General features: G+C 40.3%; 1 protein-coding gene across 3 annotated transcripts in view; it reads right to left on the reverse strand.

The window, feature by feature from the left end:
- Nucleotides 1-13,389, reverse strand: part of LOC121389052 (sodium/glucose cotransporter 4-like) — a 40,443-nt gene that overhangs the window by 10,796 nt on the left and 16,258 nt on the right. For all 3 annotated transcript variants that reach the window (XM_041520666.1, XM_041520669.1, XM_041520667.1), the window contains exons 11-13: nt 12,855-13,005; nt 11,509-11,677; nt 3,821-4,036 (exon numbers count right to left, since the gene is read on the reverse strand). In XM_041520666.1, the coding sequence (XP_041376600.1) occupies nt 3,821-4,036; nt 11,509-11,677; nt 12,855-13,005 (536 nt within the window). The remainder of the gene's footprint in view (nt 1-3,820; nt 4,037-11,508; nt 11,678-12,854; nt 13,006-13,389) is intronic.

Consider the following 13,389-nt stretch of genomic DNA (forward strand, 5'->3'; position numbering starts at 1 on the left):
ATGTAAAGTGTTAGTTTTTTTAGAAGTTATATAACAAAAATCCAAAACATATTACTAATTTGATATGGAAACAAAAAAATAATACATTTCATGAAACGATTTTGTTATCCAGTATCATATATAATATGTGATTTAGTTTCAAAAATTTTAAATAGCATTTTTTGTTCGTGTTTTTTTTCTTTCAATTTTGTGCCCACGTCTTCAGTAATCGTATTAAGACCATGAACTATCTCTAAAAGTATGTCATGGTTTGAGTAGAAGGTTTGTTTTTGTCAGTCGCGTGTTCAGGAAAGTTGCGGGGTAGGGGTGGGGGGATCTAGACTATGGCGAGCAACATGTTTAGGAATATCTTAGGAAAATATATATATGTTTGGTATGTTACGTTGATACGCGTCATAATGTGTTTCATAGATGTATCTATTTCACTGCTGTTTACTCTGTGTTCTATTGATAATTAATTAATTCATTCATTCATTCATTATTTCCTTCATTCAGTACCTACATTGTGTAACTCATTATCTCATGTACACACGCACTTATTCACTCACTCACTCGTTCACTCATTAAGTCTTCATTCATTAATTTATTCATTCATTCACACATTCATTTATTAATTAAATCATTCATTCATTCATTTGTTCGTTCATTCATTTATTCAATCAGTCTTCGTTCAGATCCTTGTATTACACATATACTTAATAATGACTTGTATATATTAAAAAATATAAGTCAATTACTTTTCTGTTTTATTATTATTATTATTTATAATTATTATTATTATTATTAATATTATTATTATTATTATTATTATTATTATTTGTTTCAAAATCACTCTCCACCATAATCCTGTATATATCCATTATATTTCATTTCAACTTATTTTCATGCTTATATCCAATTAAGGTTCAATCACGTTGTCCTGGGCACACACCTCAGCCATATGGGCTGTCTGTCCAGGACAGTGGGTTAGTTTTTAGTTGGTTAGTGAGAGGGGAGAGGGTGTAGTGGTCTTACACCTACCCATTGAGCTGTAAAAGCTCGCTCTGGGTTTGAGCTGGTACCGGCCTGCGAACCCTGTACCTACCAGTCTTATGTCCGATGGCGTAACCACGACACCACCGTATATAGTTTGTTCTGTTGTACATTGTATTGCGCTGATAAGTTGTAAAACTTAACGAAATAAAGAACATGACCGTGAAAGAACCCCCCCCCCCCCAAAAAAAAAAAAAAAAAAAAAAAAAAAAAAAAAAAATTTTAACCACCCTAATTTTATTTTGTTAACCACGCACGGAGCAAAGGTTTTATTGACAACACAATAATTATCATGAAACTCCGTAACATCAAAACATCCGGTAACCCATAGCATTAAGTTAGATCTGTCTTCCTGTGAAAACAGTGGGAGGAGTGAGCAATCTGATTGAAATCACCGTCCTCTGTTGATTATTACATTTAAGCAAAGCCAGTTTTTAACTCAGTCCTTAATTCGACAAATTAAAACATCGCCCGCGAAAACATTGCAATGCAGCCCCAAGTTTAGCCAGCTAATGTTTTTCTAACAGTTCAGGCCCTTTTAAGGGTCCTATGGGCGACCTTGGGAGACATTTCAACGCCATCTAGGTCCCCTTAACGAGCTACTCTCGGCTTACTAAATTCCAAAACTATGTACGTAGCTCCCTTCTTTACTATTTCAGCGGACCATTAAAAAATGCGCCTAATTTCCTTCTCATAAATGCGCACCATTTCTCTTTGGACTCATCCTTCGGGACAAAAAAATTCCATAGCATCAAACCACTCCTCCGCCTGTTACCGATCACGGTCGGACTGCAGGTGCTCCCTTGCACCTGACAGTTCAGCGCCCCAGCCCCACCCCCCTCACCCTCCCCACCCCCCTCACCCTCCCCACCCCTTTCCTGTCCTGAACGGAGGAACCGGCTGAGGCCGAAACCTGCGCCCAGGACAGGCGTGCGCTACAACAGCTTGCTCTGAATGTGCGCGTTAAACTCTCTGAACTGACCTGACGTTTCTCTATCGTTCGCGGACTATTTGATTGGTTCCCGACGTGCTCACTTAGTTTACCGTGAAGCGCCTAAACCTGTCTAGCGGACGTTATTCTGCTCGGTCTGGCTAAATTCATTTCATTTTCATTTCAACATGTTTTCGTTATGTCCAATTATATCCAATTAAGATTCAAGCACGCTGTCCTGGGCACACATCTTCAGCTGTCTGAGTTGTCTGTCCATGATAGTGGGTTAATTGTTAGTTGTTAGTGGTTAGTGGTTAGTGAGAGAGAAGAGGGTGTAGTGGTCTTACACCTACCCATTGAGTCGTTAAACCTCACTCAGGATGGGAGCCGGTTCCGAGCTGCGAACACTGTACCTACCAGTCTTAAGTGCGATGGCTTAACCACTATGCCACCGATACCTGTTGACTGAACTCAACCTAGCTGTAACACGTACATTTTGGAGTTATCCTTCTTGACGAACGGTCAACTGGAGACGAGTTGGCCACAGACCACAATTAATTTCGCTATATGTTTCTATATAGTGGCTATAACATTTTTATTAATATCAGCAGGCCCGTGGATGTTTGTACGTACCTTTGCCTGCCTGGGGGACACATACCCTGAAAAGGACAACCCCTGTTGTCCAGCTCTTCCTCCCAGCATATTGGTTTAAAGAAACACACCCTCTAAACCTGGTCGGAGTACACCCATTTTACACAAAAACACTACTTTTGCATGGATCAGAATTACCACAAACAAGTCTTCAATGTCAACAAGTTACACACGTTTACAAACTACATGCTCTCCCCTGTCAACTTCAGTCAAATAGTTGCCACTCCATAGCTGTCTGCCATGAAATAATCACAGTCAAAGAGCAGACTATTTGCGCGGACAAATTTCCGGACATTTAAATGGGGAGATAACTGTAATCTGAGGCCAGTTGGTATGGGCTCATCTTATTACTGCTTGAGCGCTCGCCTGAGGTTTTAAGGGTCGCAGGATATGTCGTTCTCTATGGATTCGGGATGTTCCTGTCTCTAAGCAGTACCCCAAGACTGGCACATGAATATCAAAGACTAGCTTCATAATTACCCAATAGCCGTTGTGAAATTTAAGAGACGTTCATTCACTTCTGGCGTAGTGTGCATCTTAATGGTAGATCGCAGGCCTGATGTGCGACGAGTCACGGGATCGATTACCTTCTGTGGGCTCAATTATTCCCCTGTCCTGAAGAGTGCACAACATCCAGTACATGAAAGGCGTGGTATGTACTGTCCTGTTGTAGGAAGGTGCATATAAAAGATCACTCACTGCTCTAACGGTGGGAGTAGATTCTGCCTGTCCGTCTGTTTGTCTGTCTCTCTCTGTCTCTGTCTCTCTCTGCTCCCCCCCCCCCCCCCCCCCGCTCTCTCTCTCTCTCTCTCTCGCGCGCTCTTTCTCTCTCTCATTATCTCTTTGACTCCTCTGTCTGTCTGTCTGTCTGTCTGTCTGTCTGTCTCTCTCTCTCTCTCTCTCTCTCTCTCTCTCTCTCTCTCTCTCTCTCTCTCTCTCTCTCTCTCATTATCTCTTTGACTCTGAGTCTCGTTCACTCTCTCTCTGTGTATGTCTCTCTCTCTCTCCTCTCTCTCTCTCTCTCTCTCTCTCTCTCTCTCTCTCTCTCTCTCTCTCTCTCTCTCTCTCTCTCTCTCTCTCTCTCTCTCTCTCTCTCTCTCTCTCTGTTAAAATTGCCATTATGCAGTCACCAAATACCAATAGTTGCAAATGTACCTGCACTCTTGTCAAAAATACACATGCATATTCCTTTCCTCCCCGGCTTACCTCGCTTTCCGGCTGTTTTTCCGAGATGAGGCTGAACACGATGATGGCGATGGACGTGACGACGAGGAGGAGGCAGCCGTAGTAGGTGTAGTGCACGCGGTAGAGGACGGCGGGTCGACTCTCCTCCTCGCCACACGCAGGTGCAGGGTACGCGAAGTCCAGAGACATCCGGATTACACCGCAAACGTGACCCACCACGATTCCCCAGAACGCCCCCTGTTGGGAAACAAAATAACACAAACTACACCACCTGATAAAACCATGGGGCCGTATTTAGGGAGGGTTTATTTCAAAACGCAGAAGGTTTATCATTGCACAAATATGTAGTTGCACGCGAATAAGAAAACAACAGCTGTTGTAAATTCGGTTCCATGTATTTTCAAATGTATGCCGCCAAGATACTTGGATCAAAATTATCATGACATCATTTCCTAATTCAAAATACAAATATACATACATACATAGAGTACTAATAAATTCGTGTTATGATGTCATTATGAACAGTATAATACTGTTATCGTCAACTGCCTTCACACAAAGTACAAGTCTATCGCCGTGTTATTAAAGGCACTATCTTGAGTAGTCTATCGTCATGTTATTAAAGGCACTATCTTCAGTTTGCTACCATTTTAATATGTTTCTGACAGCCAGCTTATTTATAATTACCATTAGTACATATGAAATACATTGTCTTATTTACAATATCAATGTCGGTATCTGCAAGGCGTTTGTCATTGCTTGAATGTTTCAAGAAGCAGAGACTAGATTATACCTCCCAGTAATTTAGTACGTAAGACTTTGAGCTATTATAAACATTAGGATGACCAGGGTACCGTTTTTCGAAGCGATCTTAGCGCTAAGGTTAAGGTGATCTTAGCGCTGAGATCGCTTCGAAAAACGGGGCCTAGGAACATACTGAATATACAGACACTGGCATTCAAAACAAGACAAACTGCATTTAATGTGTAGTTTTAGTTGTTAAAAGTGCGCTGTTGAGCTCTATCCTAACCGGCCGCGAGTGACGCGAGCGAGGCGAGCGATTATTTTAGAAATCAGTGATTTTCATTGCCGCATCCTAAATGCATGTGCGCGACGTACATGTCACATGCGTGCGGTTAGGATAGAGCTTTAGTCTGACAATTTTTAGAATGGCAGAAAACTCAGGATAGTCCCTTTAATATTTTGTAAAACCAATGGAATAGCGGTCCACTTGGTCAAGTGATAACGATGAATGACGTGCGATGGTACGAAAAGTAGCGTGACTGATCTATATTAAAATGGATTGATATGGAACACTACAGGAGTGGCCGTTAGGTACCATTTATCTTTAGTTCCTGTCTAACGTTTGTTTTGTTTAATGACACAACTAGAGCACATTGATTTATTGATCATCGGCTATTGGACGGCTACAGTCATAGAGAGAAAACCCGCTACATTTTTTTTTTTCCATTAGTAGCAAGGGATATTTTATGTACACCATCCCACAGTCAGGATAGCACATACCACAGCCTCTGATATACCAGTCGTGGTGTACTGGCTGGAACGAGAAATAGCCCAATGGGCCCACCGACAGAGATCGATCCCAAAAGGAACGCGCATCAAGCGAGCGCTTTACCACTAAGCTAACCCCCCCCCCCCCCCCCACACACACACACACACACACATGCTAAATAAAACAGTTGTAAAGAAAGTTAAATTTTCCAACTAAAATGTGTGCACGTCGCTAGCTCTTGAAGTTAGCTATGAGCAGTTTTACGCTAACGTATACTACTATTATCCTGTTCAATTATTTAGACCCAAAGTTTTTTGCAAATGTTACGTTTATTTCCTATTCGATATTTGTTTTCTTTGCATTTACATGAAAACAAACCCAAACCCCGACAGGTCTTATATACAAATCATCATATAAAATGCACGAAGTTGACTTAATTCCACTTTTTAAAAATCTCTGTGTCGTTTGAATGCACGTTATTTCGCCTATAAATAACTAAGGTCATTTGCATATCAAAAGCATCATTCTATAGTGCGTTTCAAACTAATGTTCGGTTCTATCGTCCTATCCGCACAAATCGTAGTATGACCTATATTTAAGAAAATATCTGTAAACATGAAGCAGGCGCGGATTCAGGTGGGGAGTTCAAGTGACAAAACCTCAGTTTGAAAAAAAAAAATGTATCATTTATTAATTTTATATTGTGGAATACACAAGCGCGCGCGCTGAAGGGACAGACAGACAGAGAGAGAGAGAGAGAGAGAGAGAGAGAGAGAGAGAGAGAGAGAGAGAGAGAGAGAGAGAGAGAGAGAGAGAGAGAGAGAGAGAGAGAGAGAGAGAGACGTCATTTATGTAACGACGCACTCAACATATTTTAATCTATGGTTATATGGTTATAGGGAGAGAGAGAAGAAGAATATGGTATGCATGCGATTGGTGGAGGTGTGACCCTCTGCACAACCCCAACCCCACTTAAGGCTTCTTTTGTATATGGAGCGGGACGTAGCTCAGAGGTAAAGCGTTCGCTCATGGTAGGTCGAATGATCGATCCCACATGGTGGACCCATTGGGTTGTGTCTAGTTCCAGCCTGTGCACCACAACTGATGTATAAAGGCTGTGGTATGTGCTATCCTGTCTATGGGATGGTGCATATAAAACGTCCCTTATTGCTTATCAAAATTGCTTATCGGAAACAGTGGCCCATGTGGCGGTAGCGAGTTTCTTTCTCACTGTCATAATGCTGCTTAACCGTTTTGTCTGACGCCACATAAACGTATATCAAATGCGTTGAGTGTGTCGTTAAATAAACATTTCTCTCCTATGTATGTGTTGTCTATATGCATTTCTAGTCGATTAGTTTATAGGTTGTTAGGTTGTTTGATAGTGAATGATATGGAAATAAATTGTTTTTGGTGTTAAAGAGTTCATGCATACATTAAAGTAATACTCCTGATGGGTATGGAGAAATAACTTAATCAGTCGACGAACTCATTTCTTCATCACTATCTTCGTTAAGGGGGACTATCACAGGGGGTATTTTATTTCTTATAAAACTATTTTGTTTTCTAAAATCTTCTTCGATCTTTATTACATGTTTAACTGCGTCAGAGAAGTGTGTAGGTGTGACAGAGTTCAATGCATGTGCAAATTCTCTCCGCACCGTGGTCATTTTACCATCATTATGACGAGCTATGTGCCCTTTGACTTGACCCCAGATCAGTTCTATCGGATTGAGTTCAGAATGTCTTGGTGGCAGTCTTAGACACAAGTGCCCATGTGCTTTGCACATTTGTTACTTTTCACAAGTTCATAAAGAACTGGATTTGTCATGTTACTCTCAAAAGGTATATTTTTGTTTCGTAGCCACGACTGAATTTCTTTCTTTTTAGCGTTTAGTGCAGGACATCGTGTAATCTCAGTTAATTTGTTGTGGTAGCTTGCGTTATCCATGACGATAACAGAAGGTTCTGGTAGAGAAGGCATAAGTTGTTCTTCAAACCATTTGATGAAATTGTCATGATTCATCTCACCATGATAGTCTCCGTCTGGTTTTTTAGCCTCAAAGATCAAAGTAAAGTTTGTTTTATTTAACGACGCCGCTAGAGCACATTGATTTTTTATCTTATCATCGGCTATTGGACGTCAAACATATGGTCATTCTGACACTGTTTTTAGAGGAAACCCGCTGTCGCCACATAGGCTACTCTTTTTACGACAGGCAGCAAGGGATCTTTTATTTGCGCTTCCCACAGGCAGGATAGCACAAACCATGGCCTTTGTTGAACCAGTTATGGATCACTGGTCGGTGCAAGTGGTTTACACCTACCCATTGAGCCTTGCGGAGCACTCACTCGGGGTTTGGAGTCGGTATCTCGATTAAAAATCCCATGCCTCGACTGGGATCCGAACCCAGTACCTACCAGCCTGTAGACCGATGGCCTGCCACGACGCCACCGAGGCCGGTCCTCAAAGATCAATTCACAGCCATCTATCAATCCATATTTATCACAGCCAGCATGACAAATAATAAGTCTTTTTCCCTTCCCATTCACCGAACAGAGTTTAGGAACTCGATCAGCAGCGTCTGATTTCGGCAGGTGATTGGCGGTACTTGTGCCCGGGTGGATATCTGTCCAATGGTGGGATGTTGTGTGGTTGACATTCACCCAGGTCTCATCTTGATACACTATTAAATACCCCTGTTCTCGTAAACTGGATATTTCATGGAGATAGGACAGTCTCCTGTCTGATATATTGGCGTCCTCAAAAATCACTTTTCCGGTTGTAGACATATGTTGGTATTTAAATTCGAGGTCATGGAGTGTTCTTCGTAAAGTTGATATGGATATGTTGATTCCACATTCCTCCCTTAAAGCCACGTTAATCTTATGTAATGTAGGCAATTCGCCCTTTCTATAAAATCTGTATACTCGTCGTCTAATAACATCTTTATCAAATAAATCGATGAGTTTTCGGTCGCGTTTTTTAACAGTGATTTCTGTGCTTGGATTCGTAGAGCTTAGATTTTTCACAGTTCTTTTTACTGTTGAAACCGAAACTTTAAGTGCAGCGGAAACTCGATCGACAATTCGATAAGAAGCATACCTAGGTCTACCGCGCTGATATTCATCTTCAAAATAATCGAAAACGTTCTTAATACACGATTTTACATCAACTGAAGTGTTTTTCGATTTACCCATATTTTTCCTCAAATAACAATAACAAGAATGTCGACTAATACATTTTCAATGAATTTATATACCCTACCTAACTTGTATTTTACGTGGTTTACACATTGCTACAATAGCACGTGCAGTCATAGATCGAAATAATGATGTTACTGACCAAGCAATGCTATCGTATTTTGAACATTCAGGGCTGTGTCTGCGGGATGAAAAAGTGCTTGAACCCATACGAGTCTGAACAATAGCCCTTTGGTTTTTCGCATTACAAATGTAACACCCCACCCCCAAACCCCAGCCCCTAGCACCACCCTAAATACTATATATATATATATATATATATATATATATATATATATATATATATATATATATATATATATATATATATATATATATATATATATATATATATATGTATATATATATATATATATATGTATATATATATATATATATATATATTTACGTATGAGTTCCCAATTTAGAGGCAAATTAAATAACATTTTTATTATTATTTGATGTTGGTGGCCTTTGACATTTTATCCCCCCCCCCCCCCCCCCCCCCCCCCGGTATTCTGGGTCCGGCCCTGCATTAAATTTATTTATAAATTTGGAAAGCACATTCCTGCGGTGTGTGTGGTGATTTGTGTTTATTACTGTGCTACACCTCAGTTGTGTTAGGTTAGGTATGGTATGCTAATATATAATTGATATAATAAAATAAAAATACATAATACATTAGCTAAATTTATTAAATATAATGCACCTACAAGAAAGGGTTACATCTTCTCTTTGTTTACATCTATGTTTAACGGAAAGATTAGACAATGCTGTTACACACTGCAAAACAATAATAACCTTGATTTAGTGAAACAAGCTATAATGGCCTTCACGTAACCTCATATCCTAATGTTTTGATATGCAAATGACCTTAGTTATTTATAGGCGAAATAACGTGCATTCAAACGACACAGAGATTTTTAAAAAGTGGAATTAAGTCAACTTCGTGCATTTTATATGATGATTTGTATATAAAACCTGTCGGGTTTGGGTTTGTTTTCACGTAAATGCAAAGAAAACAAATATCGAATAGGAAATAAACGTAACATATGCAAAAAACTTTGGGTCTAAATAATTGAACAGGATAATAGTACGTCGCACAATAATCAAATTTAGCCGTGCTTATTTCATTGGATGGAATGGCTGTGGCGATCGGGTCATCACCGTGGAGTAGTATATCAGATGTTTTTAAATTGATATCACGCGTACATTGGAAATTGTCGTGAGATACCAACATTTTAAATCGGAGATGCTGTTCTCTCCAACAGGCGTGTAAGAAAATTATTTTCATTTCAGTAGATGTAAGGGGGACAACTGCAAATAACTGTTTCTAATGCAAGCTGCTCGTGGTGAGCGTTCGTCATACGTATATGTCCGTTAATCTGAACTTAAATATTTGGTGCAAGTTCCATGTGTCCGTGATCCGTATACGTATACGTAATGAATAATGCATAAAGTGATCGGATACGCATGCATATACGCACACGTGTAAGGAGACGCGTACGTAAATGGACTCTGCGTTGTGATTATTATGTATTACTCATTGCATATTACGTATACGTATACGTATATGCATACGGATTAGCATCAAATCGAATGTGCGCCTTATGTTGAATATTTTAATAAATGTAGTTTAATAAGGCATCCACACCTGTTTTTTTCAATTGTAGTTTTACCTATAATAAATCACCGCTCGTTATATTTTGTTTGTTATCTACTCTAATCATTACCAGCTTCAGCAGAGTTCAAAAACCTCATACTTCATTAAAGTTAAAGTTTGTTTTGTTTAACGACACCGCTAGAGCACATTGATTTATTAATCATCGGCTATTGGATGTCAAACATTTGGTAATTTTGACATATAATATTAGAGACGAAACCCGCTTCATTTTCCCATTAGTAGCAAGGGATCTGTCATATGCATCATTCCACAGACATGATAGCACATACCACGGCTTTTGATTTACCAGTCGTGGTACACTGGCTGGAACGAGAAATATCCCAATGGGCCCACCGACGGGGATCGATCCTGGACTGACCGCGCATCAAGCGAGCACTTTACCACTGGGCTACGACCCAAACCTGGCGATAGTGAGGTTGAAACATCAAACTATGTAGACAAACGATACTTGTTACACAAGTGGAAGTTTAATTAGTTTAAAGATATCAATAGGCGACATTTATCACTTGGAGCGGGATGTAACCTTGTGATGCGCGTTCGACCTCTGACTGCGTTCCAGCCAGTTTATCATGACTGTAATATCAAAGACTGTTATGTGCTATCCTGTCTGTGGGGTGGTCCATATTAAAGAAAGAAAGAAAGAAAGAAATGTTTTATTTAACGACGCACTCAACACATTTTATATACGGTTATATGGCGTCAGACATATGGTTAAGGACCACACAGATTTTCAGAGGAAACCCGCTGTCGCCACTACATGGGCTACTCTTTCTGATTAACAGCAAGGGATCTTTTATTTGCGCTTCCCATGGGCAGGATAGCACAAACCATGGCCTTTGTTGAACCAATTATGGATCACTGGTCGGTGCAAGTGGTTTACATCTACCCATTGAGCCTTGCGGAGCACTCACTCAGGGTTTGGAGACGGTATCGGGATTAAAAATCCCATGTCTCGACTGGGATCCGAACCCAGTACCTACCAGCCTGTAGACCGATGGCTTAACCACGACGCCACCGAGACCGGTCCATATTAAAGATCCCTTGCTACTAATGATAAGTGTAGCAAGTTTACTCTCCAAGACCATTTTTTTTACATCCAATAGCGGATGATTAATAAATCAATGAGCTCTAGTGGTGTTGTTACACAAAACAAACTTTATATTTCAGAAATATCCAATGTTTGACAGCCAATAGCCGATTATGAAGAAAATATTCAACTTTAGTCGTTAAAACAAAATAAACGTTTTTGTTAGATTCATTGTTACATACATTTTCATTGGTTCTCTTCCACAGTATAGCAAACAAAAAGAGTGCGGTGGTCGGTGTTCCGAGGTAACCCTGCACCGCCTGGATGTAGTTGAACAGCTGACCGCCCTGTGACGACCGCACCAAGGGTAACCACAGGATGCTCACCGCAGACATAAACAGGATGAACGCTCTGCAATAAAACAAGACAAACTTAAATAGCAAAGCCAATACCAGTCCTTCACCGGCCTCGGTAATGTAGTGTTTAAGCCACCGGACTTAAGGATAGCAGAGACATGGTTCAAATCACGGTATCGGCTCTCACCCAGAGCGAGTTTAACGACTTAATGGGTAGGTGTAAAGCCACTACAGCGACTTCTCTCTCACTAACCACTAACAACTAATAACTTGTAAACCAATGTCAAAGACTGATAATCCAGATAGCTGAAGTGTGTGCCAAGGACAGCCTGCTTGTACCCTAATTGGATGTAGGTATAAATGAAATTAAATCAAGTGAACGAGCCCTGAATGAGCAGTGTTAAACTGTACACAGGGGCGGTGCGGGTTTCTTCTAGAGAGGGCTGCAATGTCAAAACAATGCCACCTATGTACAGTATATAAAACACACTGCTATTATGAATCATTAAAGGCGTTATGCCAAACAAATTAAATTCCCGGTCTCTGGTCAGCGCGCGCATCGATATTTGTTTTTTCCCCCGCGGTATGACGTCAATTTCTGCCTGCCGGGCTTTTCTTGGCAGAACATAAACCGCATTTGGAGCCAAAATGGTCTATGCTGGCTTGGGCCATTAGCTTTCTTTAATTTCTCTCTGAAAAAAGGTCCCGTTATTCTGAATAAGTAGCATGGCTTGTTTTTAAAATATTTTAATAAAAATTGCCTGGTCTATATGGGTAGGTATGAGACCACTACACCCTCTTCTCTCTCATTAACCACTAACCCACTGTCCTGGACAGACGATTCAGATAGCTGAGGTGTGTGTGTGTGTGTGTGTGTGTGTGTGTGTGTGTGTATGTGTGTGTGTGTGTGTGTGTGTGTGCGTGTGTGTGTGTGTGTGTTTGTGTGTGTATGTGTGTGTGGATAATTGGATATAAGCTCGAAAATAAGTATAAAAATAAACGTATGCATATGTGTGGTTTTATGTGGAAAACATCTTCCCAAAAAGTACATTATGTAAGATCATGTATGGTGGAGTTTAATACAAAACTTGTGCCCTTGAGACACGCGCCTGAAGTATTGGGTCTGTAATCCATACGAGAAAACAAACCATACAAATTAATAAGTATATGGCACATAGATAGGACATTCATAGTACATAGTATATACATGTACATGGGTATTCATAACTGACCTGCCAACTATTAGAAGTTCTCGCTGGGTGGCTCTGGGGCGCATGCGCCGCCATAAATCCATGGTGAAGAGGGTACTAGCGCTGTTGAATATCGACGTTAGTGAACTCATGATTGCAGAGAGCATGACCGCCATCAGTAAACCTCGGAGACCTTGCCAAAAATAAAAACAGCAGTTAAACACCTTTAGTAACCTAGATTTTATTTTGTTCTAGCATATGTCTTTATATATGGCGATAGAATGATTGTAGTATGAACTCCGCATTGCATAGAGGTACGATTTTATCTGCGATTACTGTTTGGTGGTTCAGATGTGTGCAAAATACAATAGAATGAATATTGGGAGGGGGGGGGGGGGGGTGTAATTAGTTTTGAAGTATACGTGTTTTATTAACGTATTAAATTAACATAATAAATATAATATTACAATTTTAAACATTGATTGATTGATTGGTTGATTGGTTGGTTGATGGATTATTGATGGATGGATGGATGGATGGCTGGATGGCTGGATGGATGGATTGGTTAATGGATAGA

The sequence above is a fragment of the Gigantopelta aegis genome, chromosome 14 (genome assembly GCF_016097555.1).
Source record: "Gigantopelta aegis isolate Gae_Host chromosome 14, Gae_host_genome, whole genome shotgun sequence".
Lineage (NCBI taxonomy): Eukaryota > Metazoa > Mollusca > Gastropoda > Neomphalida > Peltospiridae > Gigantopelta > Gigantopelta aegis.